This window comes from Leucopleurus acutus (assembly GCF_964270905.1).
Source record: "Leucopleurus acutus genome assembly, chromosome: 9".
Taxonomy (NCBI): Eukaryota; Metazoa; Chordata; class Mammalia; order Artiodactyla; family Delphinidae; genus Leucopleurus; species Leucopleurus acutus.
In genome coordinates, this window is record NC_139144.1 from 63444080 (window position 1) to 63469839 (window position 25760).

At 54.3% G+C, this 25760-nt stretch overlaps 1 protein-coding gene across 1 annotated transcript in view; it reads left to right on the forward strand.

The window, feature by feature from the left end:
• The window catches only part of MINDY4 (MINDY lysine 48 deubiquitinase 4), a 113221-nt gene that overhangs the window by 51375 nt on the left and 36086 nt on the right, over positions 1-25760 (forward strand). The window contains exons 6-12 of the mRNA XM_082846630.1: positions 2823-2881; positions 7910-8016; positions 10732-10848; positions 12080-12168; positions 21217-21318; positions 23033-23096; positions 24248-24313. Of these exons, the coding sequence (XP_082702756.1) occupies positions 2823-2881; positions 7910-8016; positions 10732-10848; positions 12080-12168; positions 21217-21318; positions 23033-23096; positions 24248-24313 (604 nt within the window). The remainder of the gene's footprint in view (positions 1-2822; positions 2882-7909; positions 8017-10731; positions 10849-12079; positions 12169-21216; positions 21319-23032; positions 23097-24247; positions 24314-25760) is intronic.

Consider the following 25760-nt stretch of genomic DNA (forward strand, 5'->3'; position numbering starts at 1 on the left):
TGGCTGCTACAACAAATTACCACAGTTTAGTGACTTAAAACAACATGAATGTATTATCTCACTGTTCTGGAAGACTGAAGTCTGAAATCAGTTCCACTGGTCTGCAGTCAAGGTGTTGGCAGGGCTCGTCCTTTAACAACTGGAATCTGTTTCCTTGCCTTTTTCAGCTTCTAGTGACCACCCGCATTTCTTGGCTTGAGGCCCCTTCTTCTGTCCTCAAAGTGCATCACTTCAACCTCCGTTTCCATCGTCATCCTACCTCTCTTCTTCTGTGTCAGATCTCCTTCTGCCTCCCTCCTATAAGGACACTTGTGATTAGGTCGCCCCCACCCGGATAATCCAGGCTACTTTCTTCCACTTCAAGATCTTTAACTTAATCTCATTTGCAAAGTTCTTTTTGCCATATAAGGTACCATTTTCCATTTCCAGGGATTAGGATGCAGATATCTTTGGGGACCATTATCCAGCCTACCACAGCATGTCACAGTGCAATTTCTGTCTGTTTATTGTACGCAACTGGGTCTCCCTGGGGCAGGGAGACAGCCCTGCTGGACAGCTGCCACATGTTTGCTAAGTGAGTGAAGAAATGAATGAATGCATGCTTTGCAGTTGAGAGGAAGGTAACATTCCAACGGGGCTGTAGAGGATGAGTGTGAGCTTGCCAAGGGATATTCTAGGTGGAGTGAACAGCTTGTGAAAAGGTGTGGAGGCGTGGGCTGAGAAGTTAGCGTGGAGGACGTGCAGGTAGAGTGGGAGAGCGCAGAGGGAGGTGATGCTGGGGCGGTAGGTAGCCAGGTCACAGGCAGCCCAGAGGGCACACTAATGGGCTTGGGTTTTGTCTTACGAGGAAGCAGTGTATGTCATGGTTGCTGCCATCATCTTCGGAGTCATTGCTTAGGTTCAGATCCCTGTGCTGCCACTTATATGCTGTGTAACCCTGGGGAAATTACTGGACCTCTCTGAGACTCAGTGCCCTGACTACTTCCTAAGGCTCTTTTGAGGAGCAGATGACTTTTGATGCTTGCAAAGCACTTAGCACAGTGCCTGCAACAGTCAAAGGAATCAGAAAGTATTTGCCGCCGCTATAATTGCCATCATTTTTTATAAACATGATGTCTCTTGTTGATGACGATGTTGGGGAACCTTTGAAGAATTTCAGCCAGGCCATGGCATGGTCAAGTTTGCTTTCTAGAAAGATGCCTTTGACACTCGTGTGAAGATGTGGGGACCAGCACCGGGTGGGGCATCACACGGGGGGTCAGGAAACCAGTTAGGGGGCTGTGAGAATGATCTGGGTGAGAGACGAAGAGGCAGAGAGCAGAGATGGGTCCAAGAGAGATGTTGTTGCCGTCAGGGTGTTCCAGAGATGTCTTTTCTGCTGATGTTCCCAGCTCGGAATGGTGCAAGGTGGCTTTTAGAGACCATCTAGCACCTGCGCCTCAGTCCTTGCTTTTCAGACACCTTGCCTTAGTCTCTGGGTGAAATAGTGACACAGGGGATGGAAGGGATGGGACTCAGGTCCTCGGCTTTAGTGGCAGTGAGGATGGGGGTGGGGCGAGGGGTGGCTGGCTGGTGGAGGCTTCTGATGAAAGTGCAGCTCCTTATTGCTGGGCCCTGGGGAGGGGGGCACAGTGTCTGTGTGCCGCCCCTCCCCTCTACATCCTCCTGCTGCCCCTCCGTGCCTTAGCTCCCCTTTCCAGCTTGTTCTCTCACCATTCCCCACAAGAACACTTGCAGAATCCTGGTAGCCTAGGGGCGTAGGAATTTTGTGGCTCTGAGTTGAGGAAAATGGGCTCAGCTGCGTGGGGGAGGATGAGGGGCCGCCTGGGAGGCGGGTGGAGGAGCTCTGTGTTCCAGCGCCAGAGGAAGAAACCCGGAGTCCAGAGCAGGACGTGCTCAGGGATTCGGTACTGCGCGTCCTCCGTGGTCTTACACTCACGCCCCTTCATACATCTTCAGGAGGAAGCCAATTCAATAGAACCTACTGTGGCAAGATTATGATTGTTACTTCAATCATATCTTAGCCTGCAAGGATGTTGGAGGAAAATATATTTCAATGCCACGTTCAAAAGAGCTGTCATTTTTAACATTGTAAATGAATTTTTCAAGGGGGTGATGTAATGTTGTTATTTTTAATACATTCTTTTTAAAAAATGATTTGACTTCAGTTCAGATCGATGCATGCTGGAGGGAAAAAAGATCCAAAGAGAGCTGAAACACAGGTGGGCCATTTAAAGAAAGCTCTGTGTGCACATCTCTGAATTTACAAGTCATGATCACCGTATGTATTCTTTGGTGCATTCTTGAGGTTTCTGATAAATGGCTGCTGATAGCTTTACAAGAAAGCTGGGAGAAAGGAGACAAACAAAAAAATGAGATAAAATCTGTGCAGTGATTGCAGGAACTTGATGTGTGTGTGTGTGTGTGTGTGTGTGTGCGTGTGTGTGTGCACGTGCACGTGTGAATGTGCTTCCCAGCAGTATTACAGTGGCATCAGCAAAGTAGCTTGCATTCGGTTCTCGGGAAGTGTCAAACTACAGGGTCCATCGACCTATATTGGTTGGGGTGTGTGTGTGTGTGTGTGTGTGTGTGTGTGTGTACAGAATTGAAAAGCGCCCCAGAGGTGATTTGGTCCCATCCGATACGGAACCTGTGGCTCAGTGAGGGAGAGTGCTGGTGCAAGGCATACACAGAACCAGGCCAGAGCTGGAGAGAACCCACCTCCTGAAGCCCCATCCAGTACTCCTCCCATTCTTCTCTGCTGTTTGCATCTCTCTGTCATCCTCCTATGGTGCATTGACATTTCCTTTTTTTATTTCTAGGAGTAATCAGTTGCCAGCATCCAATAAGGTCGACGGTGAGCTCGGTGTGCTGCAGCTTGGTGGGTACCACTGGGGCCTCTGTGCTGTGCCCATCAGGGCCCAGGGGGTCTTCATTTGGTCTGCCTGGGAGGTAATGGGTGGTAGCGCTCTCTGCTGGCCTGGGGGTGGGGCTCCTTTCTTCCCACCTGACCTCAGGAAGGAGGGGCTGGCCCGGTGAGTAGAGCAGGCTTCTCTCTTTTTTGGTTGATGTCCAAATCCGTCTTCCCCTGCCTATCTCTCCCGAAGAAGTCCTTATAAGAAGTCTGGACGTTTCTACATCCACACTGGGAGAGAGGGGGCAGAAAAGCCTTTTCTGCATTTGCAGGTTCTTTTAGGGTTACTCAGAACCTATAGAAGTCTCTAGAAGACAGTGCTCAGTCAAAATATTAGTATATCTCTGCCTGGAGAAGCCTGTCCTTTAAACATCTTCCCCCACATATCACTGAGGTGTAAAATACAAATCGTGAGGCACATCAGTGCACAAACCTTGAGTGTTCAGCTCAGTGCCCTTTCACATGTGTATACATCTGTGTACCTCCTCTGCAAGATCTAGATAAGAACATGTCCATCCACTCTTCCGTTTTGAAGCCATCTTTTTTTTTTTCTCTCTCTTTCTGGAATTCTCTACTCTCCAAAGACTGATGTGTTTGCAGGACTTGGCAAAAGCCAAGAATAGAATAAAGGAGGACAACCAAGGACCAGACATGAAAGGATGAGGCTTGAGTGCCATTGACCTTTGCTCTCCTCCTGGAAGCCAGCAATTTACCTGTTGGACCATTTTGGCGTACAGGAGCTGAGAGCTGCTCACACCCTTTTCGTCTCCTTTTAAGCACTCCCTTCAATATGAAGGAGGAAAGCAGCTCGCCCTTTAGAAGTGACTTGCGTGAGACATGCTGGCAGTTTGCTTTGATGAAGTTGAAAGGCAGGGGCAGGCCTCCGAATGATGGAGGCAGGGGTTTGTTTATTCTGCTTAGTTCTTCTCAGAGGTAAGAGGAGTTCCTCAGAGGTTTGTTTTTTTTTGTTTTTTGATTTTTGTCTGCGTTGGATCTTCGTTGCTGCGCACAGGCTTTCTCTAGTTGCGGCGAGCGGGGGCTACTCTTTGTTGCACTGTGTGGGCTTCTCATTGCGGTGGCTTCTCTTGTTGCGGAGAAGCCACGGGCTCTAGGTGCGCGGGCTTCAGTAGCTGTGGCACGCGGACTCAGTAGTTATGGCTCACAGGCCCTAGAGTGCAGGCTCAGTAGTTGTGGCTCACGGGCTTAGTTGCTCCGCGGCATGTGGGATCTTCCTGGACCGGGGCTTGAACCCGTGTCCCCTGCATTGGCTGCACCGCCAGGGAAGCCCCCTCAGAGTTCTAATCATCAGGAATGGCTGGTGGGATCATTTGGCCCACCCAGGAAGGGGCAGATTTCACTGGGCACACGGCTGTGCAGAATGAAGGCCGGAGCCGGGAAGGGCTGGCATCTGAAGCCTTTCTGTGAAGCGCTTTAAGATTTTCTAATGAAAGCCACTCCTGTTTGGACATAAAGTTCCCGGCCTTGGGACCCCAGAGGGCTTCTATTGGGAGGAAGGCTTTTAGCAATTCTCTCAGAACCAAGCTGTTTGAAGTGTGTGTGCCTTTTCCGGAGGGAGGCCGACCCCTCTTTGCCGGTGGCTCAACTGATGATTTAGAGAAGAAGACGGAGATAAAAGATAAGAGGGCGTGCAACCCAGTCACCCAGAGAAAGGGGAAGAGTAGTTTGGGGTGGGGGGTCAGAAACAAGGAATAGCATTCCCTTCCCCATCCCAACTCATCTTTCTTTGGTTCAAGTCAGCAAACTTTGGTTAGCATTACACGCCTGGGCACATACAGGGCTGTCAAAGGCACTTTTCATCGCTGTGATGAAAAGTGGCCTTGCCTTCTTGGAGGGTGGGGCTGGGTGAGACGAAGGAATAGAGGTGACCCCTGATAGCAACACACAAAGTGGATGACCAGCAGCTCCTCACTGCTTCAGGAGGTGAGTAGGCCAAGACTGGTGGGTTCCAGAAGTTTCCATAGTGAGGTGGCATTCAGACTGGGCTTGACGGATGAGCAAGGTCTTGTCAAGCAGAGATGTGAAGCGAACGATGTTTGAGGCCATCTCTGGATGTGCGTGGAGGATGGATTTTAGGGGCTGGAGTCTGCACGTTTGGGAGACTGGTGAGGGTCTCTTGGAATGGTCCAGAGGAGAGGTGCCTGGGGCCCTGTTCTATCTGGGGAAATCCTATGGGTATTTCAAGACCCTGATCAAATATTTACCTCTTGTGGGAAGCTTCCCTGACCGTTTAAGGCAGAATTATTTGCCTCTTCCCCTCTGCTCTTATAACCTTTGCACCCGTCTCCATTTTAGCACTAACGTTGTGTTCTTTGTTTGGGGCTCTGTCTCCCCCTCTAGGCAGTGAGCTCCTTGAAGGCAGGGGTGGTGTTTTCACCATCTCTGGACCTCCTCCGTCCCACATAACCAGTGGCACATCGTGCGTGCTCAGTAAAGTGCTTGATGAACGAATAGAAAAATGACAACACATTCCTGTAACGGTGGGGAGAGAAAGCAGGGGGCAGCGTATGAGGATTCTGGAGGCGGTATAATCTGGAGGCCGGAGCAGCGTGGCGTGTGGGAGAGGGTTGAGGTTTTGGCCTGGGTCCCTGGTGGAGGGTTGGGGAGATGGAGTCTTATCAAAATGGAAGCCTGGAAGGCTTCTGTGCTGAGAACCCTGAGTCCGGGGCATTGGGGCACTTCCAGGAGAAGATATCTTGCAGTTAGTGTGAAGTACTGGGTGGGAACCTGGAAAAAGAGATACACGGGCCTCTATTAAGTACTACCAAGTATATGTATATGTTTTCCTCCAAAGGGTAAATAAAATGGTGTGGGAAACAAAATCCCTTGCTTCTTTTCAACCAGGCATTTACACCAGGGCCTTAAAAATAGCATTTTCAAGCCACTGGCGTTTGCAGCTGGTTTTATCTGTTTGGCCAACATGTCATGCTGGAGTGCTTTGTTTTCCTTTGCACGGCCATCCCGCCACATCTGGGCCTGCCTCATGGTCCTGAACCAGCTCCCTGCACAGGCGCCAGCTGCCTCCTGGCAGAAGCCGAGGGAGGCTGCCTGTTCCTGGGGGCTCCATCAGTCAGCCCCCTTTGGGCCCCCAGCCTCCAGCCTCAGACTTAGTTCATGGGGCTCAAACAGAGCATGTTTCAGCCCTTGTTCCCTTCAAGACAGCCTTAGACTAAACAGAAGCCTCCAAATAGGCTTAAATCCTGCCCGCTCTGGGCCTCCAGGAAACAGGCTGGCTGAGGCATCAGGACCCTTCGGGGCCTGGCAGAATCACTCTGTTACTCTCCCCCTCTGTTCTGGCCCTCAGATGCCTAGCATTGGATTAATCACACATCTCCGTTGCTTAATTAACATTCTCAGTATTGACCTTTGCAGAGTCTGCTCATTGGCCTCCCTCTTGCCTTTCCTTCCTGATTTCCCTTTAGCCTCATGCTACACTCCCATGACCCTTGTCTCCGTAAGCAACCACTCTCACGTATTGAGTGATTTCTTTCTGCTTGTGTATGTTCTTGCAAAAATGCTTAGTGTTGTTTTGTGTGCATGCGTTTATAACGGATGTAAATCGTGTTGTGTTATACATCCCATTTGCTTTCTTACTTTCTCTACCCAGAGCCATGTTTTCAAGACCCGTGTGTGTTGCTGGGTGAACATCTGGTCTTTATTTCAGGTGTTTTTGTAAGGCCACGGTCACAGGGTGGCTTTTTTAGAGACCCTAACTGAGAAAGGTTCTCATTTAAATTCCAGACTTGTTTAAAAATTTTGTTTCACCCTGAAGGTAAAATCTGTCTCCATCTCAGTGGACCGAGCCTCGTGCTGTGCCTGGTCCTCCTCCAGGGGAGAAAAGGAGGCTGTAGAATAAGGTTTATGGCACGTGTTCTGGGGATGTTGGCCTTTGCACACCGTCTCAGAAGATGCGGGGCAGGGACTGTGACATTTCTGTAGTCCCAGATGCACAGAATTAGGGCAGGCAATGTTGGTTTCTATACAGCGTGGCGTGCGTTTTAAATAAGCATTGAATCTTGGGGAAAGGGGGATGGAAGAAGTCTCCAGAGGCTCTCTGGAGACTGGCCTGCCCAGCTTTGCCAGCATCGTTGCCTTGGGCCGTTTTCACTTGGGTCCTGCCTCTGAGGGTTCTGGTAGATGCTGCGGCAGTGCGTGTGGTGGCGAGAGGGAGCCTCACCGGCTGGGACAGCACAGGCTGATGCTGACAGCACCCACGCCGGGACCCTCTCTGGGCCTCAGTCACCCCAGCTATGAGAATGTGACTTAGTTTCCCTTCTGGCTGGAGGCCCAGGGAGGTCTGACTGGCAGGATGGCCGAGCAATTAGGAGTTGGCCTGGGTTTCTGTTCTATCTCTGCAACTTCCCATCTGTGTGACTTCTGGTCAGTTCCTTAACTTCTCTAAGCTTCAGTTTCCTCATCTTTAAATGGGATGATGATACTCTCTCGTGGAAGCTGTTCTGGGGCTTAGATGATAAAACCCAGATGGTAAGTAAACGAAAGCCACGATAGTGATAATCTATTATAACTATTATTATTCTCGCAGGAAGGGCGGCATTTTCTTTCCTAATTCCGCCCTCTTCATGTTTGTCCTCAGGGGGACAGATCTGTGGGTCACGCCCACCTTTCGTAAGAATTGTGTCTGAGCCAGGCTTTTCTGGGCCTGACTCGCAGCTTAGGCCTAGGCCCTTGTTTCTGCACGTCCACGAGCAGAGCTTTCTAGTGGACTGATAGCCAAGTCCCATCTGCCAGCATCCTGGGACCAGCGTGGGGTGACACGGAGCAAGGGCTCTCACTCTGCCTTTCTCCTTCTGATGAAGGCTTGGGAGCCTCAGCGGGGACAGGGGGTGGGTGGTGGAGGAGCCCTCCTCTCATTCCAGCCACCTCAAGACTCATCAGTGTCCTGGGCGTTACACGGCTTCCTAGTCTGTTCTCTGTGAGTCATAACAAGGAGCTCACGTGGCCACGGTTGTCTTTCAGAGGATGTGGAGGATGAACTGCTAAGGGAAGAAGTCATCCTGTCTCCAGTGCCATCGATACTCAAGCTGCAAGTAGAGTCAAAGCCCATCGACCTCTCAGTGGCGAAGGTGGGTGTCAGTTGAAAAGTGCCAGGTGATGTGTCTGGATTTGAGTTGGTGTGAATTGAAGGCATCTGGGTTTGAGTTGGTGTGGATGAGGTGATTTTCTTTTTTTGTGTGTGGCACGCGGGCCTCTCACTGCCATGGCCTCTCCCGTTGTGGAGCACAGGCTCCGGACGCGCAGGGCCAGCAGTCATGGCTCACGGGCCCAGCCGCTCTGCGGCATGTGGGATCCTCCCGGACTGGGGCACGAACCCGTGTCCCCTGCATCGGCAGGCGGACTCTCAACCACTGTGCCACCAGGGAAGCCCGATGAGGTGATTTTCATCTCTCTGGCTCCATTCATCCTGTTATAATCTCTCAGTCACTGTTAAAATGGAAATTTGCATGTGATGTGGAAGAAAACCTGAACGGAGAGTCAGGAAAACAAGGGCCTAGTCCTGGCATCTCCCTCTCCTTCTCTGAGACAAGAGGTGAGGATACAACCTCCTCCCATTCAAACATTCCGGAATCCAGCTTTTCTGTTGGTCCAGAGCTCTGCTTCACCATGTCCGCAACCGGTAACTCCAGGGTTGCGATGGGAACGGGATAATTGTCCTCATTAGCTTGACTGTGCTCCTGCACTGGTCCCCTGAGCTGGGCTCAGGCTGGGCTGCAGTGAGGGAAGGACAGGGAAGTGTTACCAATTCCTCAGCGCCACCTGGGTTCACACCAGTGACCTCCTGGAGTCACAGGACTTCGGGAGCCGGTTCCTGGCCTCAGCAGCCTCCTGTGTGGGGATGTCCTGGATTCCTCACCATCTCTGCTGCCGTAGGGCCTTGCCCTTCTCCGTGGCCAGTGGTTCCTGCAGGATGGAATGCTGCCCCTGCTGTCCTCCACTAGCTTTTCAGCCAGGATCCAGGAGGGAAAAATAAAACTCCTGGGGACACAGCTGACCCTGTTCTCTTCCTGCTTACCAAGTATTTACTCAGCACGCAGATGAAAAGTCAAAGGTTTTTCTAGAGGTTTTGTCCCTCCCCATCCTTCTCCTCCTTTTCCCTTCCTTTTGAAACCACAGGGAGAGGGTCAGACACAGTTAAGTAGCCCCAAGCCTGGGAGTAAGTGCTCTGGTTGTCTGTAGCCGCAGGGCTATGATTCTTTGCAGTGGGTACCGCTATTTGGTGAAGGGTCCTCAGAGGCCTCGAAAGACCACCCAGTAGTAGCATCTCCAAAAGCAGCTGAAAAAACCGAGGCCCACACGGAGAAAGGAGGACCCAGGACACGTGGTGTCCACAGCCACAGCAAGCAGGACCCAGGTTTCCAGGCTCGTAACCCTGAGACCTGGCAACCGTACTGTGCCTAGCTGGGAGCTGTCTTTCTGTGATTGAGAGAATAGACATGGGCTTCAGCCAGAAAACTCAAGGTCCTATAGTTTCTAGGCTCTTGGGAAACTCAGTCCAAACACATCGATGATCGTAGTTGGTGCAAGAAGGGGAACCAAGCCCTGACAGATGAATTTACCCACCCCTCTCTCCTGTGTGCCACTAGCCCACATGTGATGACGTGTAGACAAACGCTCTGTCACAGAGATTTTCCTTGTACTTAGTGAAAAAAAAAAAAAGAACGATTCTAGAGGGAAACATGAGTCTGTAGGAAAGATATGACCTGCAAAGAGACGGTCTGAGCGGGTAGTGACAGAATCCACGTGCTGGCCCTTCAGATACTCTCGGATGTAAAATCATGGTGGAGAGAGAGGAGGCAGCCGGCATGGGGAAGGGGCGAGTGGAGATGAGGCTCTGCTTTCCCATCCACGGGCTGGTCAGTGGGGAGGGGTTGGCACTTTCTGGGGCTCTGGAGGGTGAGGCTTGGGTTGATGGGAGATCCGTATCAGCCAGAAGTTTTGAGAACACAGAGCTGTGAAGAAATGGAGGGGCTGCCTTGGGAAGTGGTGGGAACCCTCTTCACTTGGTGGTTGGAGTGTTCAAGCCAAGTTTATGGGGGGAACCGCTCTCCGGTGATGTTGCAGAGGAGATCCTTATGTGTAGGAAGGGGTTGTACCAGTGTGGGGTTGGCAAACTTTTTCTGTGAAGGGCTACATAGTGTATTTTTGCCTCTCGGTGGCAACCACACAGCTCTGCCATTGTAATGTAAAAGAAAACACAGGCAATATGTAAACAAATGGGCATTGCTGTGTTTCAATAAAACTTTATTTACAAAGCAAGTGGAGGGTCGGATTTGGCGTATGGGTCACAGTTTGCTAGAGCACCAGTTCTCAAACTTGGCTGTGTGTTGGAATCACCTGGGGAGCTTTTAATAGTACAGATGCCAGCGTCCGACGCCCAGGGGTTCTGCTTTAGTTGGCCTGGCACGGGGCCTGAGCGTCAAAATTGTTCAGGGCTCTGTAGGTAATTATAATGTGCAGTCAAGAACCTCCAAGGTCTTCTGTAAAACTAAAATTTTGTGTATCAAGGAACTTCTAAGGAAGCTCAAAAGCTTTTGGCCTGGGTCAGCACAGGCTGGTAAGGTTTACAGATATTCCAGAGGTAAGACCCTGAGGGTCCATTTTCTCTGTCCTCAAATATGAGAAGAATGGGTTTGCAAAATAAAAAGAAAACAGATTACCCTGCTGGAAAACAGACTACCCTGCTAGAACTCAAGACCAGCTCCTGTGGGAATGCAAACACCCAGCAGTGTACTGTTGTTTGCTTTTGAAACAACCAATACAATTCTCTCTTCTTTTGACAGGACATAAAGACCATTCTGTTTGGTTCCAGCTTTTGCTGTTTCAACGAAGAATGGAAACTTCAGAATTTTTCCTTTAACGACTCAGCATCATTAAAATACGGCATCGTGCAGAACAAGGCAGGTTGTTTTTAAGTGCCCCCAGGGACCCTGCTGTGGGCCCATCACGGACAGGGCCACACGTCCCCCAGTTTGGTAAATCCTGTGGGTGTTGCCTGCGCCAGCCCCTCATTTGCTGAGTTGTCACCCAGGGCAGGAACTTCACGTGTGGCTGGCAGAGCAGAGCGGGGCAACGTGACCGCTGCCGTGAGGGGGTGCATGATGCCGGAGGGGACGGGGAGCAGGAGGGGGCCTGTGTCCGCTCAGGGGTACCAGAGAGGGTCCTTAAGCTAAGTACTGAGAAACGATTTTGCAGGTAGAGCTGGAGAAAGGATACTGGAGGCAGAGGGCAGCATGAGCAAAGGGAGGCCGTGTGAAAATACAGGGACTGCAGGAAGGGGCAAAAGTACCAAGCGTGAGGACCAGAAGTGTGCGAGGAGGATATGATATAAGACAGGGAAATGGAGGTAGATTGTGGCAGGATTTGAACATGGCTTATACACAGTTGCCAAGATACACAGTTTCAGGGCCAGAAGATAACTGTAAAATCCGGCAGCTTATCCAGGTTCCGTTTCTCAAGCCCCAGGAGCCTCCCCCTGCCCCACACTGCCTGAGGAAGAACCCCAAGACCACCCACTTCTGCCCCTAACTTGGCCAAGTCAGCACATCTTCTTGCACCCTGAGTTCAAGGGCACCCACGGCCCCTGCTCTGACAGTCCTTGTACTTGTTGATGCCTACAGGGGTGAGCTCCTCAAGGAGCCCTCTCCCTCCAAGTCACACCTACTAGGTGCTGAGGCAGGCCACTGGCCGGGGAACAAGATTGCTTACACAAGCGGAGGCTGCCCAAGGGGCTCGCTTCTGGCTGAGATGGTCAGGGAAGCCTTCCTGGAGGAGGAGGCCTTTAGGATGGGCCTTGAAGGCTGGGTAGACAATTGACACCGTCAGCCTGTGGACACGGAAACATGTCTCTGGATGCCTGGACACCCATGGTGACAGCTGCTGACGGGTTGTGAAGAGTCACTTTCCCCCCATCACACACCACAGACTTTGCTCCTTCCTCTAGCGGTGGGCACCTGGGCCTCTGTCACCCCCTCTCTGTGACTCAGGGTCAGCACTTCACGGAAGTAGTCACCACGCAGGAGACCCCTGTTTGAGGCTCTGTAACCTGTTGGAGGAGGCTGGTTCTGGAGGAGCAGGTGGCCCTACCCTGGGTCAGTTCTCACAGGCACTGACGCGCGTCCTTCTTTGCAGGGTGGTCCCTGTGGGGTTCTGGCAGCTGTCCAAGGCTGTGTCCTACAGAAACTCCTGTTTGAAGGAGATAGCGGAGCTGACTGTGCTCGGTAAGTCAGCGCTCATTCTGGCAATAGCTTCTCTTCCCAAGGCTTCTCCTCACTGTCCAGAAAAAATAAGCAAGGAAATGTGTGTTTGTTCCCTGATATTTCCCGTCTTCTGGAAAGGGAAACGGTGGCTGGCTAACAGGGCCAGTGCCGACCAGTTTAAATGACCTGCATGCCATTTGTTTCTAAGAGCAGGGAGGCTTGTTAAGTCCTGTGCCACATGGGAAGTGGCAGTTGGAACAGCACTGAAACTCAGGCCACCCCCTCCTCAGGAGTGGAGCACACCAACCGCCAAATCCCATCTACAGCCAGGCCAGCCTGCTGACCCCTCCGCTGAGCCCAGGTCTCCCCTCCCTCCCCTCGTTCCCCCACCTCTGCTAACAGCCATCTCCACACGGTCCAGCCAGACCTGCAGGATACAGTTTCCTCCCCTTGGCCATTCTGTCTCCACCTCACACGCTGAGTGTTTGCACACAGCCCTTCATTCTCATCCTTACTCCCTCCGCAGACATTTCTGGAACATTCTCTGTGTGCGGATACTGGTGATTCAGAGAGGAATAGACGCATTCTCTGTTCTCCCGAGTGCTCTGTGAGGTTGAGGGATGGAGAGAAATCCATAATCCTGCCTTGCGGCTGGCGCTCAGATAGAAGGATTATCGAGGGGCTACCCAAGGCTGGGGCCAGCTCGGCTAGTTTGAGGAGGCAGCCCTCTTACCTTAACCAGTAACTGTGTGCCCAGTGGTACCGAGTCACCCGCAGATTTACAGAGCTTCTGGCACTTGTCTTTCTTTTTTAGTTCAAATCTAATATACATACAGAAGAGTACACAACTCAAAGAAGGGCGCAACTCATGTATGTTCTGCTTAATGAATTATTGCAAAATCACACACTCATGAACACAGCACCCAGATCAAGGAAGAAAATATTTCCAGCTCCCTGGAAGCATCCTCCTGCCCGGTAGATACCTCCATTCTCTTCTCCAAAGTTGTGATTAAGCGGATTTGAAAATCACAGCTTAGTTTTGACAATTCCTGAACTTGAATTCAAGGGACTTGCCTTTTTTTTTTGAAGACAAAACGGCCCATCCCCCATTTATTCACGTTCAAATTCCTGGGAAAGACACTAGTTCCCCAGACATCCAGCCAAGCTTGTACAAAACGAAACACATTTTACCAGCTTAGAGGATGTGGCCTTAGACAGGATTCAAGTGAAGGTGGCTTTTCATGCTGGGCATTTCAGAATTTGTCCGATAATATGATTTGTCTCATTACTTTACAAAGTAACAATCAAGGTGCTTGGTTTCAAGCTGAAAGACGCTAACCATAAGCATAGCGTAACTGCAGCCGGAAGCCCAGCGACACAGCATTTGCACAGCAAGGTCTGACCTCGTGCTGTTCTCCTCCCCAGTGCCTGCTCTGGAGTCCTGTCCAGCAAAGCGCGGCCCACACAGTGAGCGTCCGATGGTCAGGGACGCTCCTGGCTGGCTGGTTGGCTGGGACTGGCTAAGTGAGGGACCTCTGGATGCCTGCCCGCTAAGGGCGCAGGGACCCTCTCCGAGCACATATGCACCTCCACTCCTACCTTCCCTCCTTGCACTGGAGAGGGGCGCACGGGGAGGACTTAATAGGCGCCTGGAGGGCGTGCGGGCCTCAACAAGGCAGCTTGCCCTCATGGCACCTACGACGGAACACGAGAACCAGATGAACAGGAGGTCCCAGGGGGACGTGCAGGGAGCTCAGGGCCCACCCGGACGTGAAGAGGGTCAGGCAGGCTTGCTGGAGGAGTGACATTTTAATCTTACTGAGATCCGGAGGATGAGCAGGGCTCCTGACTGGCTTTGCACACACCCTCACACAGGCTTGTTCCTCCCTCGATTTCTCCTTTCCCAGCAAATCCTTCGGCCTCCTTCCCTGGCTCCTCACTCGCAGAGGCCATGGCCTCAGGGCCGCCTTCCCCGACCTCCCCAGACGCTGCCTGCAAGGCCCCCACCATTGGATGCCCTCTTTATCCAAGTCATTACCTGTCCATTGTCTGTGTGCCAGAACACAAGCCCCCTGAGAACGGGGGCCTTCCTAAGCTGCCTGGGCTGTAGCCAGTCCCTGGCATCCAGCCCCAGGCCTAGTGCACAGAAGAGGCCCTCGGAACTTTTGTTGAATGAACGGGACAAACACATGAGTTATCCAGACTGACGGGGAGGGGAGGGGATAGTATTCCAGTAAGGAGAACAACATGTGCAGAGGCCTGAGGGCGGGGAGTGGCCAGGGCAGAGTGTAGGGGGCAGGGCGAGACCCGGGCCAGGCTGCCAGAGGGCCCTTGGGGCCCAGCGGCTTGCTCAGGTCAAGCCTTGGCCTTGGCCCTCGTGGGAGGTGTTTGATAATTCATTTCAGCCCCCACGTCCGTTCAGAGCTGCTTTTGAACTTGGACTTTGGACTTCTTGGGGGAAGTTGTAGATCATTTCCCAACAGTCAGGGAGGGGTGTATAAGTTGGTTCCCGGAAGGGCCGTTTCTGCCCAGGGCACAAGGCAGGCTTGGCTCCTTGTCGCCCACCCTACAGTCCCACTAAGGGGATGTGACAGCCTCTGGATCCCCAGGCACGTCCTCGGGAGAGAGTTCTGCTCGCCACACCTGAGAGGGGAGCTAGGGCTTGGAAGGCAGAAAGCCATTCAGGCTGGGGGCGCAAGATGGACTCTGGGCAGAAAGAAAACTGTACCAGCTGTGGGAAGAAGAGTTGGGGCCAGCCTAGATTGAAGGCCCTCGGAGGCCGGGCTGGTGGGGCAGGAGGGGAGGAGGCTGGAAGGGGCTGCTGGCTGCTGGGAGCTGTGTGTGGGGTGTGCCTGGTGGGAAGGAGCCCCGCTCTGGGGGAAGGCGGCCTGGGTGGGCCAGAGGAGGCCTGTGCCGAGCAGCTGGGAGAGCTCGGCCTGCTGGCCAGGCAGGGTCCCGCCCACGGGAAGCCCGGAAGGGTTCATGCCGCAGAAGAGTGACCTCACCTTTCTTTGGAGTCCCACAGCTGTGGGCGCTCCTCGTAAGTCCCTCCCCTGTGGCACCTCCACGCCTGCGGCCCCGGGCCCTGCACCCAGGGCTGCTATCCATGCAGACCGAGCATAGTGGTCTGGCTTCCTGCTGGTGCTGCTGGCTGAGCAGGCCCAATGAGGGCCTTCTTCCCACCCATCCGAGAGGGAGGGGCGGAGGGCTCGGCCCAGTGACCCGGCTGCTCTCGCTGAAAGTGCCTCAGGGGACTCGGGGAGACAGGGCTCCGACGGACCAGCTGGGGGAGGCCCTAGGGGTGATGGGCTGTGGGCAAGGAGTACCGGCTGCCTCCACACCCCCCATCCTATGTCTCCTCCTCTGGCTTCCGCTGCTGTGGACCTAGCTCTGCTGAGGCATGAGCCTGCCTCGGGGCTGGAGGCCGACTGCGGGCGAGAGGAGAGAGTCCTCCTGGGTTCAGGCTAGGACTTGGGTGAAGCAAAGGCCAGGGGAGTGAGCGGCCGGGGCCTGGGGCTGGCAGCCGAGGGGGGAGGTGAGAGCAGAGTCTGGTCGCCGTTTGCAGAGGTGAGGCCCTACAGGTTGGAGGCCACAGAAGGTCGTCCTTGCCAAGTGGGTGTCGGTGCAGCCTATAGGTGCCCGTGCTGAGGCTGCGGGGAGTGCCCGGCTCTGTGGTCCTTAGCTTGTCCCAGGATGGCGGTTGCTGAAGAGAGCACTGGACCAGCCAGAGACCTGGATTACAGTTGTGGGCCAGCAAGGCCTCACTTTCTCCATTTGTGAATCTCTGTCCTGCCCAAGTCTGACTCAGTAAGGAAATGCAAACCAAATCCTTTGTAAATCAAGGGCTGTGCAAGTGGGTGGGACCTTGAGATCGCCTGCTGTGGTACATATGGGGAAACTGAGTCCCGGAGAGGGAAAGATGCTTGTCCAGGTTCACACCTGACCTCCGGGGCAGAGCCAAGCACGTCTGTCACACCACACTGTGCGCTAGAAGAGACTCTGAGCCCCAGGCGAGCCAGAGAGGCCAGGAGGGGCTGGTGCCGGGAGGCTGAGTGTCATGGGCTTGAAACACCCGAGGGCTGGACACCCAGATGGACTCTCAGTGACCAAGGTACAGCTCTTTAGGCTCTGTAGTTTACGAAGGGCTTCTAGGCAGAACCTCCCCATTTTTCCTAATTTGGGAAAAAAAAAAAATCAGAAGAGTACAGAAGAGTAATATGGCAAACCCCTGGGGACCTGCTGCCTCGTGTGAGTAAAGGATGACATTCGACATCCCTGCGGGAACCTCTCGCGGCCCGGCTCCTCTGGTTTCCTTGATTCATTTGTACGATCTTAATATTGATTGTTTGGGTCATTGATGTCGCTGCACAGGCTGGTGTGCTGAGCTGGGTTGGAGCCTTCAGTACTCCCTTTTGACTCTGAAATTCTAAGATTTCAGAAATGATCTGGTTTAAAAAAAAAAAAAGGAAGAAAAAAGCAAGAAAGCTCCTCTGTTCTCTTTAGGAGCACTGCGTTGGCCCTCATGCCACACAGAGGCGGCACCTGCAGCCGCTGAATGCTGGGCGCTTTGGGAGCTCCGGGACCAGGGCCGGTGGGCCTTCCTGCACTGGGTCTGCAGGCCTGGGCGGGCGTGGCCCCCTGCTTGCCATCTCCCCGCACGAGGCTGAGTGTCATGAGCTTGAAACACCCGAGGGCTGGACACCCAGATGGACTCCCAGTGACCAAGGTGCAGCTCTTTGGGCTCTGTAGTTTACGAAGCTGCACGAGGATGTGACTGCGGCCTCCAGGGAAATCATGCTGAAATAATGGCTTCTTGGCAGAGGTGGTGTTTTTTCTGCAGGGCTGCCTAGCTTCATTAAGACTCATCCCATCAGGCCGGCAGCCGGCCTCTCCTCCACTGGGGACGGCAGAGCCGGGCGGCAGGGCTCGGTGTTTTTCCACTTGAGGAGGGCTCGTGGGAAGCGATGGTGAGCCTCGTTCCCCTGCGGGCTCGGGGAGCGCCACAGGCAAGGGAGCTGTCCTCTCGCCTCTACTTCCCTTTTCAACTGGGGAAGTCGAGGCCCAGAGAAGGAGGGACACTTGCCCAAGGCCCCTCTGGACCCATTAGCGGAGCCAGGCTTGGAACCCAGGTCTGGGGGTCCCCAGGCCAGCTCTGGCAGCGTTTGACCCTGAAAGGGGGCAGAAAGGTCTGCAGTCACTCACCAGCTTCTGATTCTTCTATAGGCTCAGACTAGCGGGCACGTCAGGGTGGACTGGTGAGCCTGTTTTGAGCTAATGATGGTAGAAACATCTTTTTAATCTGAAAGACTTGGGTAATTAAGCCAAGCACAGGATGTATTACTTCCTGACGCCCATCGCCCACCCTTAGACAAATCTGCACTTCTTCCGTGAGGTATTAGACTCTTTTAAATAAACTTCTCTTGGTGCGAGAGCCCGGCCAGGTGCTAGATTCGCGGTAGGGGTTGGATAAGCGCGTGCGTGACTGATGAAGGAAGTGCAGGACCACCCTGGTCACCGAGGTGAAGGCAGACCCTGAGTTCCCCGGCGATTCACTGCAGCGCCTCCCTCCTCCCTCTTGTCATCCGCACGCAGCCCAGCCCTGAATACCCTGTGGCCGGTTACCCGGCAGAAGGGCCGGGCTGGAATGATGCTTGCGGGCATCTGGCCCAGGGTCTGCATTCTGGACATTCATCTCCTTGGAATCACGACCCACGGTAGTGGACTCCGTCATCCCCAGGGCTTGTTTCCTGCCCCACCCCCATCCAGGTGACCGTCAGCCGTGTCAGTCCCACCTCCTGAGCACCCATGCCCATCCCCTTCCCGCCCCTGCCCAGGACTGGGGTGCCCTGCTCCTCAGCTGAGCTGTACGGCCAGGGCCCGACCAGCACTGCTGCTTCATCTTGCCCTCCCTCCTGTCCTCACTGGACACACTCATCACAGGCTCCTCCTACAGCACAGGTGTGACTAGGGCACTCCCCAGCTAGATCCCTCGACATGGGCAGGAGTGGGACAAAGTTATGCCTGGATTGTATCCTCTGTCTAGAACGTCCGTGCTGGAACACCTCCAGACGGAGCTACCAGATCACCTTGCAAACATTCACTATGGTCCACACTAACTTACTGAAGCAGGTAACGCTTGTCTGAAAGCTTCTCAGTGCAGCCACAAATAAGATTTTAAAAACCAACATATATTAAGTACTTATCGCATGCCAGGCACTGTTAGAAGCACTTCACACGTATTACTTCCTTAATCATTAAAACCACCCTGTGAAGGAGGTACTATTATTGTCCCCTTTTAAAAGGGGGAAACTGAGGCACAGAGACTAAATGATTCACCCAAGGTCACACAGTTAGTAAAAACTGGACGAAGTGAAACAGCAGTGAGGGAAGAAGGAGAGCGTGGCGAGGTGGAACCAGCCATCTGGAGCTCCTGGTGTTGGGGACCAGCATCCCTTTGCCTCTGAGCCCATCTTTCCTGCACCTGCAACGCTATCAAGAGATCTGGCTTCTGGGCCCGGCCTATCTTCCAGGTCTCACAGGCTCTAATTTACAGACCCTCTGAACTTCCGTGTTTCTACACAAAAGTTCTCATGCTTTTCATTGGCTTCCATTTAGTCTCTCCATCCTTCCCTGTGTCTTCTCCAGCATGCCCTTCCCTGCGTCAGCTCCAGACACAGCTTTCCAGAAAACAGTAGCACTGGGAGAAGTGTGGTGGTCGGGCCTGGGTTCCACTCCTGGCTCAAGGCCTTGGGGAAGCCCCTTGCCCTCGCTGGCCTTCGCCTCCGCACCCGGATCCTTTCTCCCTTGTCCGATGAGCCCTGCTTTCCAGGCCCTCCTTGGTCCTTGGCAGCCTCTCCTGAATCCCAGAGCAATGTTTCCTCACCTTTGTTTTCATAGTTGACAGTGGCCCAGGGCCAGTGCTTCCCGAATCTCAGGTGCCCGGTTTGCTGGTGGTGTGGTAGCTGTTTCCAGAGGAGCAGGCAGGCTTCCTGAGGCTGCAGACGTACCAGGCCGTCTGCGTCTCATTGAGTTAGAAGCATTGCCTGGTGTCAGCGGCTTGTCGTCACTTTCACATCAGATACAGGGAGTTCACCATCCTGTGAACTCTCTGGCCACAGCCAAAGTGGGCACTTGACGTTTCCATAAAAACAACAGCAATGGGTACCCTTTATTGAGCATTCTCCACATGCCAGGCACTGGGCCACGGACCTTACATAGATCATCTCATTTAAAGCTCCCAACACGATGAAGGAGGTACTACTGCCCCAGCCAGTCTAGGGATGGGGAAACTGAGGGACCCTATGTCACGTTGCCTACCACTTTAAAGTCACTGGGCCACAACGGCCTAGGTGCAGATGGCTGGCTCTGTGGCCCACGGACTGGGCCGTGACCACATGCTGCCCACCGTGGTGACCTGTGTCCTGGTCTCCGGGTTCTCCTCTCCTATCCTGGAGAGGAAGGACAAACACCAGTTTTCACCTGCTCCCCACCCGACAGCTCAGCCTAGAGCTTAGGGGACTTGGTGACTGAAAACACGGAAGCTCCCTCTACGTTGCTGGGAGCGCTGGCGTCAAGCCCCTTTTGTTTGTTAGGTAGTGAGACACTCAGACACTCAGCCTGCCTTCGTAGGAATTTAAGAAAACTTCCCAGAATCCAGGGGTGGGCGAGAAGCACGGCTCTGTGGAGCCCTGGAGACGGAAAGAGCGTCTGTACGTGGCTATTGCTTCTTCTGTCTTTCTCACGGACTTCATGCACTAAGGGCCTCTTCGTTGCCGTTTTTATGGTAAGAGGTCTCTCTGCCTTTTTCTTTTTTTTGCGGTTCGCGGGCCTCTCACTGTTGCGGCCTCTCCTGTTGCGGAGCACAGGCTCCAGACGCGCAGGCTCAGCGGCCACGGCTCACGGGCCCAGCCACTCCGCGGCATGTGGGATCTTCCCGGACCGGGGCACGAACCCGTGTCCCCTGCATCGGCAGGCAGACTCTCAACCACTGCGCCACCAGGGAAGCCCCTCTCTGCCATTTTTGACACCACTGACTGCCTGTCCTTCTCCAGCCCTTTTGCTCCCAAGACTGTAACGGCCCGTCTCTGAGCTCTGCCCTTCCTGCCTGCCTCCCCTGCCTCTCCCACGCACTGGAGTTCCACGAGGCTCCAGCCTTGGCCGCCGCCTCTGCCCTCCTCATCCTCTCCCTGGGAGATCTTAGCCACGCGGGGTGCCGAGGACCCCTCACACGCTGCTGGTTCGTAAGCCTCTACTCAGCCCGAGCCGCTCTCCTGGGCTTTAGAGCGACAGCTTCACCTGGGCATCCCACGTGCACCTCCAGCTGCGCACCGTCCCCCCAGTCCCCGCCCTGTCGTCTCACGTGCACCTCCAGCTGCGTCCCCCGCCCCGCCGTCCCCGCCCCGTCGTCCCACGTGCACCTCCAGCTCTCCCCGCCACCCCCTGTCCCCCTCCCGTGTTCCCCATTTCAGTTGGTGGCACCAGCATGCACTCACCGGAAGCCCAGCGTCATCCCGAATCCTCCCTTCCCCACGTCCCCACGTCCCCACGTCCCCACGCCCCCACGCCCTATGTCCAAGTAACCGGCAAGTCAGGCTATTTCCCCTCAGCACTCGTGGTCTGGTCTCCTGTCAGCTGGGGGAGCGCGGGGCACCTGCTTGTGTGAGCCTCTGTCTCCAGGGGCTTGGGCGTTGGGGCTGGCCAAGGCTGGGCAGGGCAGGGCGGTGCCCCTGCCTGGGATGGCAGCAGTTCCGGGCTCAGTCCCCTGGGCTTTGTCAGAACCCGCAGCCTTTCCTTCCACCGCTCCAGGCCCTGCCGAGTCTCCAGAGGCCGCTTCGCTCCCGTGGGTGATTTCCTCAGCCTGTTCCTCCTCCAGCCCTGCCAGGGCCCTTCTCTCACAGCTCTTCCCTTGGTCTTCATCTGCAGAGGCCCTCCTCCCAGGCTCTGCCCGAGCCCCTGGGCCACAGGGCTCCGCTGGGCAGCAGAGGAGAGGACAGGCCATCTTCCACAGGGCTGCGCTGTCTCTGATGTCTGTCCCCATAGGCATAAACACACTTCCCTTTTCGTCCTCAGGCAGCTGCAGCCTTCAAACGCTCGTAGGACCCGCTGCCTGGCCCTGGCCATCGCGGACATTGTGTGGCGGGCTGGAGGCCACAAGAGAGCCGTGGTCACACTGTAAGTGCTTCCCTGGGCTGTGTTGCTACCACTCCACCTCGGGTGGGCACAGCTACAGGCCAGCTGGCTGTGCGCTTTCCTGTCCTTGGGGAAATCATCGTCTCACACAGGCCGTCTGGGCCTGAGGACCGTGTCTGTGTCCTCCCAGATCCCCGCCCTGTGCTCCAGGCCAGCAGGAGCCTGGAGAGTTGGCCTGATGTGCTGGGCAGCCCCACACCAGGGGAGGGCCACCCCTCCACATGGCTCCGGTCGAGAGGGGTCAGATCTGGGGGATCCCTCTCTGCAGGGGGTGCTGGCGGATGTAACCTGCCTGAGAAAACCCATGCCCCCCTCCCCGCCCCCTCACCGGCAGCTTGCTCCCCTCTACATTTCTCTGATCCGGAGGCCTCGGAAAACAGCCTCTAGGTCGACCCAGTCATTTGTACTGCTCCCCCAAGTCCCCAAAGCACACTCCTATTTGCTCTGTCCCTTGGATCCCCGTTCCAGTGAGGAGACTCAGGGAGGTGAGAGATGAGCGGTGGAGCCAGCGCAGTCTTCCCTGCTACCTCCGTCCTACTGGTGGAGGATACCATCCTCGTAATCTACAGGGATGGTGTGCCGGCTTTCCAGACCCTTCAGAGTGGAAGCATCACTTCATCCCAGCTGTGTGGCTAAGCTTTAGTAAAGGGGGTGCCCTTTGGATACAAGGGCCACACCCTGGAAGGGGGCACAGTGGTCAGTAGAGCACAGAACTTAAGAGACTCCAAAGGCTGACCCCCCGTGCTGTTGCTTGTTGGCTCTGTGACCTTGAGTAACTGACTCAACTTCTCTGTGCCTAGCCTGTTTACTCACTTGGAAAATAGGGGTGATAGTAATGATTACTTAATGGGGTGAATGTGAGAATTGAACGAGTCTACATAAATAAAATGGTATATATAATGAATGACAGTATCATCGATCAGTTTAAACAATTTATCCATATAAATAAGTGATAAGTAATAGTGTGAAGCACTTAGGCTAAGGTCTGGATCGTGCTAAGTATGGTGTCAGTGTTGGGTATTATCATCATTATCACTATTGTTCTCATCGAGTGCTTGTCCTTGGTACCCATGTTCCAGGTAACTTACAAACCCTGGCCCTTAGGATCTGCATGGCAGCCTTGAGAGCCTATGGGGCAAAAATTCAATCTCTCCTTACTTTATAGATTAGGAAACAGAAGCCCAGAGAGGGGCGGTGGCTGGTCCAAGGCTGCACAGCAGGCTAATGTCATAGTGGCCCCATACCCAAATGCAGCTTCTAGTCCATGCCTTCCTGGGCCGCACACGCAGGTGCTGTGTAAACAGATGTCCTCCAAGGGGACAGAGGCTGGACTTCAAGTCCCTAAAGGCGAAGGGCAAGTGAGCATTCCTTAGTCTGGCGGCATGCTCGTCGGTGGGTGAGAAGCAGACTTCCTGCTACCAGGATTTGGGTTTGGTTGTCCCGAGCTCTCCTTCGGCTGTCCTTTTTCCATCCCATATTAGCACCCGCACTCTACCCGCTCCCGTTTAGTGGAGTTCTCCGGACCCGGCCTAGCGGGTGAGTTCAAAGCGGGGAAACGAGGTGCGCTTGGCTCCCTTCTTCCCTCTGGGCCACCTTTTGGTTTGTCCTCATTGAGCAACCCGTGTGGGTTTTGCCCTGGCTCTGGGGCATGTCTTCTCTCCGCGCAGAGACTCATGCATCTCCCTTTCCTTTTTAGGGCTTCGAGAACACAGCAGTTCAGTCCAACCGGGAAATACAAAGCAGATGGAGTCTTAGAAACAGTACGGCTTTCTGGAAAATTATCACGCGACCTTTGGCTTTGTTTGGGGACAGTCTCCTTTCATATAAGTAAATCCTTCTTCAGTTGGGGATGGGCCAGCCTTCCCTGTGGCCCAGGCCAGCAGAATCCTCCACCTGGGATTGGGGTGTGGGCAGAGGTAGGGGCCTTTGGGATGAGCTCTGGCCAGAACTGGCTTTATGGCTAAAAGGCTGATGGGCGCCCTGTCATGTTGAGCTTGTACAGAACATGACGTCCCTCCAGCGTTCGATGCACCATGCCTTTTGGCTAAACCCCAGCCTTCCCCGTGTCCCCATTTATGTCATAGCATCCTCTCTGGGATTGCCATGAGAGGGTAGTGGGGGTGCAAGGGAGAGGAAGTTAGCAGAGAAGAGCTTTGATGGACGGAGCACCAGCTGGAAGGCCAGACCCAAGTAAGACAAAGGACAGCAGAGAAATGAGAGACGTGTGAAAACATGGAAACTCTGAGACTCTCCCACAAATTAACCTCCTCTTCACTGAGGATTTTTGTTTTACTTAGCTTGTTCCCTTTGACCTTTTGGGCATGTGTGGCCCTGGGATCTTAATTAAGCATCTCACTTTGTTGGATGTTATCTGTGAAAGGGTTCTTTTCTGACCTGCATGAGAAAGCACAGGAGACGCATAACCACTGCTTTGCACTGAACTCAGGGCACTGCCTGCTAGGCTTAGAACAGGCCTGGTGATGGCGACCTGAGTGGGTCACCCACCCTGTACTCCCCTGTCCCCCCACCCTCCCCGCCCCCAAGGTGCTCCTCAGATACCTGTGACTAGCCTGCAGGGTGCAGCCCCGCCCGTCAGGGCCATCCATGCATGATGCTGGCTCTGTGGCTTTAGTTCCATGATGTCTCCAATCCTGGGGCCTCTAAAGGCAGGCCCAGTGTTGCTGCAGGGCGGGAGCCCCAGAGACCCCAGCTGGGCCCTGCAGCCTTTGAATCACACACAGGTGTAGGCGTGCCTCTCCACCCCCGTTCCCGAGGTCGCCGCTCTCTGAGTGCAGGGACGTTCCCCAGTGGGGTCTTGCAGCTGCTGAAGTTAGGGCCACAGAAACGAATCCAGCACGGGGGACTGTCCCCCGGGCTTGGGCAGCTCACCCTGTGTGTTTGTGTTTCCCAGCTCGTACTCCACAGTTTGACCTGCTACGAGGAGCTGGTGACTTTTCTTCAACAGAGCGTCCATCAGGTATGAACAGTGGTTTAGTTTGTGGGATGTGCCTTGCTAAGCTTCTGCTTTCTCTGTGGGAGACATGCTGGTGAACTGGGGTTGCTCTCCGTTCATCCCCACCCTGGGGTAGTGGGGTGATGTTGGCTGGAGAAGAGTGGGCTTGGGAGCAGAGGGTCTGACCTCTGCCACGATTTCCTGGAGGGCTGGCCATGGCTACAGGTAAAGGGAGCCGCTGCAGCGGGGGCTGCGGAAGCAGGGATGGAGCGGAGTCAGGCTGAAGGGGAGCAGCTATCGGACGGACTGTGGTTGTGAGAGCTTTCTTTCTGTCCGAGGGCAAGCAGCTACCTCTGCAGGTAAAGAACAGTTCGTCAGCGAGTGGGGCTCAGCACCGTCTGGGGAGGTGACCAGGACATGGGTTCCTGGGCTGGGCTGGAGGTCTGAGCACCGCTCATGGAGATCCTGATAGTAGAGGACCTTGCTTGGTGTCCCGGGAGGCAGGGCTGGGCCCGGAGGGGCCTCTGGAGCATCCTGTCTACTGGAGGAGAGCCGTGCACCTGCTCCAGGCTGTGAGATGGGGTGGAACCCAGCCAGGGCCTGGGAGCAGCCCATCAGAGGGCTGAGGGAATTCAGAGTTGGGCTGTAGCCTCGGGGCTTTGTGGAGGAGGTCATTGAATGCTCCGGGGGTGGGTGAAGAGCATGGTCTCTGGAGCCATCAGCGTCAGCGGGTGTTTGCATCTAGGTTACACCCCTTAGTAGCTCTGTGACCTTGGGCAACTTACTGGACCCCCGTGCCTCAGTTTCCTCCTGTGTACCATGTGGCTGATGACAACGGTGCCTGCCTCGGAGCGCTGTGCAAAGCGTTTGCCTGGAGCCGCCGTGTCCTGCTCTGTGTTCTCGGGGGTCGTTAGCTTTCGTTGTGGGTGTTTCATCACCATGGTGATGATCACGTAAGGTAACCTTGAGATGGGTTAGTTGTAGACAGGTAGAGATGGGAGGGAAGCATGGCAGAGAGAAGCAGCCTTTCTGCGCCAGCCTGTCCCGCAGGTGCGTGGGAGGGGCTCTGGTGTAGGAGGGGTCCTGGCCCCCTCCTGGCGCTGGGAGTCCTGGGCTGGCTGTCACTTGTTCCCTGGCTTTCTCTGGTTCTTCACGAGCATAACCCAGTGGGCAGTCTACAGATGCAGCATGCTCACCACCGGCTCAGGGCCATGGGGTGCCTGGAGCAGAGGCCCCGGGACCTCCTTTGCCTTATTCCTTGGTCACAAGTGGCCTCAGGATAGTCACTGGGCTTCAGTGGCCTCATCTGGAAAGTGGAAGATGGAGCAGTTAGTTAGCGGGTATCTTCCAGCTCTCTACTGCCCAACTGTGATTCTTAAAGAAGAACCTTAAACGCATGGCAAAGAATGTCTTTCAAATTAAGGACCAGGCAATTTAAATAAGCAGAAAGGACACCTTTTATTAAACATAC